This window comes from Clupea harengus, chromosome 11, assembly GCF_900700415.2.
Source record: "Clupea harengus chromosome 11, Ch_v2.0.2, whole genome shotgun sequence".
Taxonomy (NCBI): domain Eukaryota; kingdom Metazoa; phylum Chordata; class Actinopteri; order Clupeiformes; family Clupeidae; genus Clupea; species Clupea harengus.
Window position 1 is genome coordinate 21,612,641 of NC_045162.1, and position 7,939 is coordinate 21,620,579.

Below are 7,939 nucleotides of genomic sequence, written 5' to 3' on the forward strand. Positions count from 1 at the left end.
ATGAGGTAACACCGTGTTTGTTTTAAATTACGTATCACTTTATGATTGATAAACCAATAAACAAACATAAAACAAGATAGAATTTAAAACAACACTATGCAACAATTTGGCATTTTTTTGATGTTTTTCTCTATGACCAACTACTATTGGTATCATCTTCAAATTCAAAAAGTTTGATAAAATATGGTCATACGCAGGACAGATAAACACACCAGTCGTTCCCACTAGCCGTCCAGGATATGCACTACTTAGTTCTGTGGTTCGGGTCCCAGCGAAAATGTAGGAAAATCCTCCTGAACACATATCCAACAATGTCGTCAGAAGATGCCAATTAGCATGTTAGCAAGATTTAATCAGTGACAACTGAGCTTTTAGTGTTTGCAAAGTTTTTGCATGCTTTTACTTTTAAGTAACATTAAGTAGGTTTTAGACCAAACTCCATAAAGCTTCTTTAAGTTAAACCATGTGGTGCATTGAGTCAAGGGCACTAATTTAGAGGTTACATGATTTACACGCTTGACAAACACGTCATGATGCTGTTGAATGTCCTGGAAACACATGTCTTCCGACCGGGACAGTGACTTTGCTTTCTAAAAGCTACATAAAAAAAAATCGAAAATGAGGGGGAAATGTCTCTCTTCAGGAAGTGCATACATTTGCCCAACACACATAAATGTCTGTTTTCTGTATAAAATAATGTGTTCGAGTTCAAATGAGTAATTGTTTAATGAGTAGATTCAGCGCTTTGTTATTATTATTATCATTATTATTATTATTATTATTACCACACTCATTACCACAGAATAGGGGGTTAGTTAGTTTCATTCTTGTGGTGAGATTCCTCCCAGATTGTTTGAATTAATTCCTTTCCCTCAGCAGCTTTTCTCGGAGTGAAAGGGGAGTTTTATTTAAATGGCAGAAATTAGAACGCGCGGTAATTCCCACTGCACACACCGACCCTGCCGGAGCTGACAGATGTTTAGACACCGTTTATGGATTGTCCTGTACCGGCCCCTAATGAAGCCCAACTGCCCGGTGTGAACCCCGCTAAAAACCTCCTGGTCGCCCCTCGGGGAAGCCCAAATCTCTCCCCTCACAGCGCGAGTCATCTCGGAGGGAAATAAATGAAGCCGAAGAATAAGCGGCCTCTCATTTGGAGCTGTCATGGCCACGTCAACCACACACACACACACACACGCACAAACGCATACACGCTAGTCTGAGCAAAACCTCAACGCTTCGGGTATGTCTGATAAATATTCTTTATAAATGTATGCAACATGATGTTTTTTTACATCTTATATTTACCTTCCCTCGTAGACATGTGAAATAAATCCAAAGACCAATCTGCATTTTAATGTAAACAAAATAAAAAATAAAGAGAGATTTACGCAAACAAAACTACGCAATTAAATAATGGATAGTTCGCATATGCTAGTGTAGACTAGCGCGCGTTTATTTACAATCAAAGATATAAATTAGTAAAAGTACTCTTGTTAACAACATTGTGTAACTTTCGGCGATTTAAATAATAAAAAAACAATCATAATTTATTTACAAACAATGTTCAGTTTCCATTGCAATACAACTTGCATAAATTATTGGCTTTCGCCATCATTAAAAAAATAAATATCAAATGTACCCCCCTTTTAGTCAAGTCCAACTCCACATTATGTATTCATTACAAATAGGTTGTAGAGTAGGTCTAATTAAAGTTCACACTTGAAAGTATACAACAATACATGGTGGCGATGAAGCAAACTAGACTCCTGAGAGATCAGCGTTATTTCAGTTTTTCAGGAAAGTCGTGTATAGCAGGATAATTGCGTCATCTGAAAAAGCACATTTCTGTAAAAGGGGTAGGTGAGATGTTTGGGGTCATGGCCGCAGTCCTTTTTTTAAAGATGGGGTCCACAAAAGAGCAAATAGATTTATATATATATATTTATATATATATAATTGGAAGGATGGGTTCAGGCGCCTTATTCAAAGCAAGTGTGACACCTACCTGTGGACCAAGGAAATAAAACTCACGTCAGTCCGGATCTTGCAGCAGAGAGAGAAGGAGTGGTGCATGAGACTGCACTGCACTGCAATGTTCGGTACTAGGCCTAGCCAGAGATGTGCTTTCAGTGGGAGCACTACACCTTTAGGCCTGTCTAGCTCTTCAGCCGTACATATTTAAGCGCACAAAGGAAAATAAATAAATAAAACTCTCAAAACATCCCATATACTACGAGGTTTGTCAAATAATAATTGCATAGATAATATCAGTAGCATATATAATTGTTACATACACTATTTTGTCTACAGTTAGAGCCCGTGTCACCTACAAGCAAGACAACACCCTTTATCCCTAACCCGGACGGAAGGAGGAGTGAGGCCCTGTGCTCAAAGCCGTGGGGTCAACTGAAAACACAACCGCCACATTTACACTTTAGTCCCAACCATTTTTCCTTAGATGGACACACAAACTCAGACATGCAGATGGGGCATCTGCGTAGTAGCTGTCTCTCATGGGTGCTCCTCCATAGGCTTGGCTCTGACAGATTGCGCAAACCGTGTCAAACGTGTGTCAATACTTCTGACGAGTGCAAATGCAAATACAGACAGCTCCGGGTAAACAAAATAAGAAGTCATATTTCCCAAAGACACCGCAATAACTGAGAAGGCGACAAAGAGAAGCTGGGCTTTTCTTTACGTACCTTTCTTGGGTTCTACATGTGCGGATCTGAAGTGTTGCTCAGTGTGGTTTGGATTCGTTTTTAGGAGCGGGTCGCCGCACTGCTTCTGAAGCGCGTTGGCGTTGAGAACAGACTGCGCTAGTCCCTCTGTCGCCAGGCCAGAGGAGTTGTAACGTAAGATGCCTTGTCCCTGCAGAGCTCCAAAGTTGCCGTAGTTTGAGTAGTTACTGTAGAAGGCGGAGGTGTAGTAAATAGGCCGCGCGAGGAGAGACGAGGCGGGGTAGAGCGCGCTGCCCGGGGACGCGCAAGAGGCGCTGGAGGTCAACAGTCCGGAAGTCGGGTGCGCACTCTGTCCCACCTGCTGCTTTGAGTCCGAAGTCGCAATTTCCGCAAGAGACCAGAGTTTGGGTTTGGCAGCCGTGGTGTGCTGCTCTGACGTGACGCGGCTGTCCATGCAGCTCTTGATGCTGTTGTTTCTGGAGTCTTCCCGGTGGTGTAGGTTTAAAAGAGGGGCCTCTACCCCAACCAGCGGAGAAGGTGTCACCGGCTTGGGCGATAGGCCTCGGGGTCGCTCCTCGCTGGCGGTGTCACGCATGTTATCCCCGTATTTGTCTTTAGTTTCTGATCCAGACTCGCACCCCAGGTCTCCCATCCTGCAACCGGCCTTCTCCACGTCCGAGTCCGCTGAGCACGAGTGGTCAGTTAGGGTGTCCACGTGCAGACTGATGCCTGCAAAAAAGTACACCGAAATCCTTTAATTTCACATGAATGAACATGCTTATGCATACATAAAGTAACCGCAAACCAAATCGCCACATATGCATAAAGACACAAAAAATACACTTGCTTTAAACACAGTGTACGTGGGTCTCTAAATATTATAAACAATATTATCACGAATTGTTTCATTAACCCTGACATTAACACCTATAAATATAGAAAGAAATAGCAGATTCCAAGAAAATAATACCTATGTGATAGTTGCGCCACAACTTTTTTTCATCAACACACACACCCAAATAAAATGCTAACAAGTTGGATCATTATTATTATTGCTGTCCCAACTTTATCTTTCTGTTAAGGTGAGACGGTTTACCTTCATCCTCAGCAGAGGTTTCACTGTTGTCAGGGTTCTTCTCCGTGCGCTCATCCTTCCTTTCACCATCGGGGTCATCTTCATCCTCGTCCTCGCTCTTATTCCGGGGAGCCCACGTCATCTTGTTCTCCTTCTTCAGCCTCCTCCTGGCGTTGGCGAACCAGGTGGACACCTGCGTGAGGGTCATCTTAGTGATGATGGCCAACATGATCTTCTCGCCTTTGGTAGGGTATGGGTTCTTCCGGTGCTCCTGAAGCCAGGCCTTCAGCGTTGCCGTGGCGTCCCGCGTTGCATTCTTGCGATAGGCCGGATCGTTCAGCTGGTAGGGATAACCGGGGGAGCCATACGGATGATAACTTAACGCTCCCGCCATGCCCGTTGCGTGCGTGTCATATGGTGAGCCCTTCAAAAGACACATGAGTTAGAATTGTGTGCAACCAGTCGTGGGATTTTGCTTGCGGTTATCGAGGCATTAATTTACAGATAAACTCCCCAGAACCGTGATGGAAACATGCTGACCGTGAATAAAATAATGAACCAAATAAATAGTGCTGAAATACCAAGCGGAAAATTATTAGACAGTCGAATTCCTCCGCCTTCAGCTTGATAATAGATTAATGATATTTGCGGTCTTTTCCTAAACGCCCAACTTCCTGTCTTTTCTTCCCCTGCTGGTGCAGAAGCTCTGACTGTGTGTCGGAAGCTCCTGGCACCACGGTTTAACAAATCTAATTAGCAAATCAGTGGATATGGGCCCTTTTAGCCCCACGAAGCACCATATCATTAGCGTCCTTAATTCATCTTTTCACATTAAAGTGCGCCTGTCTGACTTCGTATCTTCACACGTTGAACTACGCCTGCTTAACTGAATGTCGTTTACCAACAGTAGGTTAATTACAGTGCAGTGTAATATAATGAAATTATAACAACAGCAGCAAAACCAACTATTATTAGTATTACCTTACTATTATTATTATTATTATTGTTATTATTAGTGTTATTATTTCTACTACTAATACTGCTAAGACTGAATTGACTTTGACAGCCCTTGCTACTAGCATGTCAAATAAAATAGGCCTTTGGGTGCCATATGCTGTACGTCAATAAATTGAGGCTTTGTTTCACAGATGAAAGCAATGTCTGAGTACATGTAAATTATAACTACAAATAACGATATTTTCTTTAAAATCATTAAAACTTTACAAAGCATTTGTATCAGCTGTGATGAATCAGGTCATGTTAAATGTGCATTAAATGACACACAATAATAAAAATAAAGTTATCTAAACCCAATCTTAAAGAGTTTTGTAAAAATTAAGGAAGCCATACAACACGTTTTTACTGTTAACTGAAGAAGCCCCTTCAACTTCTGCTTTTGTTTTCCTCTAGCACAAAGTGACCTAGACTTGAAACATCCAGCGCTAAGGGGACTCGCCGATCCTTCGGCCTGTCAAGCTAACCACTCACCTCATCCGGTGCGTGCACAATTTCTAAACACAACACTTCGCTTCACAATAATCACAAAAGCCCAAGTTTCTCAAGCGTATTTACCATGTACGACGGAAGCCCGGTGGCCGGGTCGGTGGGGTAGGCTAGCGGGCTGGAGAAGCCGCTGGCTGAGGCAGAGAAGGCGGCCGAGCCGGGGTACGGGCTGAAAGCAGATCCCGATGAAGACCGAGCCAAGTCCTCGCTCCTGGGGGCGGCCAAAGCCGAAGCACCGTATCCCGTCGGGCAGGAGTAGAGAGCCAGAGAGCCCGGAGGCTGATAGAGGTAACCCTGAGGATAGGACATGCTTGCAAGAGTCTTTTCTTCTCTCCAAAAAAGGGAGAAAATTAGAAAAAAATAAGGAAAGTGAGTCCGAGCTCTAAGAATCAACGCATTTAGGAGAGCAACACAGTGTAAATAATAGCATGAAAATAAACCAACTGAACTGACTCGAGAATCAGCAGAGCACCCGCATGGAGGCGGCAGGTCCCGGTGCGCCCGCTGGTTTGGACTGTGAGGTGCGGAGCTGCGGAGGAGTTGCGAGCTTCTGCGTGCATTGGAAAACAGCCGCCGTCACGCGCGCTCATATGAATATTCCATCCCCGCCCCTCGTTTTACGGAGCGGAACTCCAGTACTCGCTCGTGCTTGGACCGAAGCTTCACCGGCATGCTCTCGTTTCAGAAGAGATATCACACTCCCACCAGAGCACACACCTCTGTACAGTATAAATTATAAACAAAACACACGGAAACCCTTTTCAGATTTTAAACGCTTTTCAGATGATGCAAAGTGTCCGCAAGTAGCTGCAAGTTCTTCTGCACACTTTTTAATCAGTGGAGTTTTCCCTTGTCAAAGTCAATGTGAGAGTGGAATCGTTCAGTTTTCAGATATCTCTTAATAGTTGTTTTATTTCATCTTGATTATTTCATCTCTCTCTCTTGCTCTCTCTCTCTCTCTCTCTCTCTCTCACTCTCTCTGTGTGTGCTTGTGTGAAGGAGAGAATTTGGAAAGTGCGTGGGTCTGCCTGTGGGTGGTGTAAGTAGCCTCCTCTGTCCCGCATCTCTGTTTATGGAGGTGGGGGGGGTCGCACTTCTCACCCGCAGTATTGGACCAGCTGACTGGAGCTCTTCAAACACCCCGCCACCCATGACACACACACACACACACACACACACACACACACCGGTTCCAGATGAGACCTCCATTCTCGCACTCCCAGCTGATGGGTCCCTATTTCACGCCCAGCCTGCCCACGTGTGTGTGTGTGTGTGTGTGTGGAGGGGGGTACCTTGTTAATAACGTGATAATTGAGCTCCAATCATAGTCATTATCACCCGTCACACAAGGTGGATTTTATGATTTATTATTTTTGCTAATTGTGAGTAGTGTAACACCGCGCCTAAACATTTTCCAGCCCAGAATTCTCTGTATCACTGGTCTCCCTCAAGCGAAAAAGCAATGTTTTGTTTTGAACCAGATTAATTTCAATAGGTCTAGATAATTACCTCTGTGCAAATTAACTGTTTGGATCATCCAGTCACAGGGGTTGTCTCTAGTAGGATATTTCCGTTGGAGCGCTTACATGAAATGACATTTAGCGACAAGTGTGTCTACTTCGTGCAATGTCACAGAAATAGAGCTGCATATTAATATATATGATTTGCATGTATTGCCTTAATATTAAACGGAATTAAAAAAACATATACATTATTCAATTCCATTATACAAAATGTTGAGGAAGTAAGTCATTTGGTGAGATAACCAAATAGCAGGTTGCATTATGTCAATGATAACTACAATTGCAAAGAAAATACAATGTATGTTTACAGAAGAACTACAAAATTACAGGACAATACATAGTTCAATTACATAGGTCGTTAACATTTATTTTAATATTTAGTTGATACATATCTTCGATTTGTATCACCATTTGCCATGTGAGTGAGAAAGTATATAAAATGGGACCGCAACATTTTAGTAATAAACTATTATTATTATAATAATAATTATTATCATTCATATTATTATAAATCTTGTTATTGTTATTATTACTCGAGGGGACATATGTCAAACGGTTGAGGGTTGAGTGTTTTGAGAAGGCTCAAGCAAAAGGCTGCATACAATATTTTTCCCCCGGTACCGTGAGCGCGCGGAGGCGCACGGCAGGGGGCAGTAGGGGAACAAGCAGCCTAGCGCCACGCACGAGAGAAGGCCAAACTTCCACTCCAGGTGCTGCTAAACACACTCGAGCTCTTCCAAAAGAGGACATGGCGCCTGACACCACTACACTGGCTCCCAAGTAAGCGCCCTTCAGCTCACGAAATACTCAGTGCCGATCCGGTCGTATTCCAGTCGTCCCAGTGATTGTGGTTTGGTCGATAGTGGAATACAACAATGAAATAGCACTACTGGCAAGAGCAACTTATTCTGGACTCTTGTCTCGCCAGTATCAATCAACTTTGACATACGTAATTATTATTTGTAGTAAAGTCCACTCTCACGCAGCCTATAGTGTTTCATCTTGAGCGACACATTTAAATGGATTCCCGTTTAAAGATTAACATTCTTTATTTCCTGGTTGGCATCTAGGCTATTTACGGGGCTTTTCCACCATAAATAGGTCTAATGTTTATACGTCCAGTCTTCTGTCTTGAGTTTGATGTAGTCAACCGT

The 7,939-nt window shown here is 43.2% G+C and overlaps 1 protein-coding gene across 1 annotated transcript; it reads right to left on the minus strand.

Annotated features, from left to right (window-relative positions):
• Positions 1-1,246: 1,246 nt before the first annotated feature.
• On the minus strand, positions 1,247-6,274 carry irx2a (iroquois homeobox 2a). Its single transcript, XM_012833516.3, has 4 exons — positions 5,332-6,274; positions 3,781-4,183; positions 2,706-3,413; positions 1,247-2,008 (listed from the first exon to the last, which is right to left on the minus strand). Exons 1-4 carry the CDS (start codon positions 5,569-5,571, stop codon positions 1,983-1,985), a joined length of 1,377 nt encoding a protein of 458 aa, XP_012688970.2. The 5' UTR covers positions 5,572-6,274; the 3' UTR covers positions 1,247-1,982.
• Between the last annotated feature and the right edge of the window lie 1,665 nt (positions 6,275-7,939).

Bases quoted from the DNA above. Each gene is read 5' to 3' on its own strand.
- irx2a (XM_012833516.3), bottom strand. From the start codon at position 5,571: ATGTCCTATCCTCAGGGTTACCTCTATCAGCCTCCGGGCTCTCTGGCT. The intron at 3,414-3,780 runs GTAAACCGTCTC...ACTTTTTTGCAG, and splicing joins AACCTCTGCTGAGGATGAAG to GCATCAGTCTGCACGTGGAC. The intron at 2,009-2,705 runs GTACGTAAAGAA...CTTGGTCCACAG, and splicing joins ACATGTAGAACCCAAGAAAG to GTAGGTGTCACACTTGCTTT.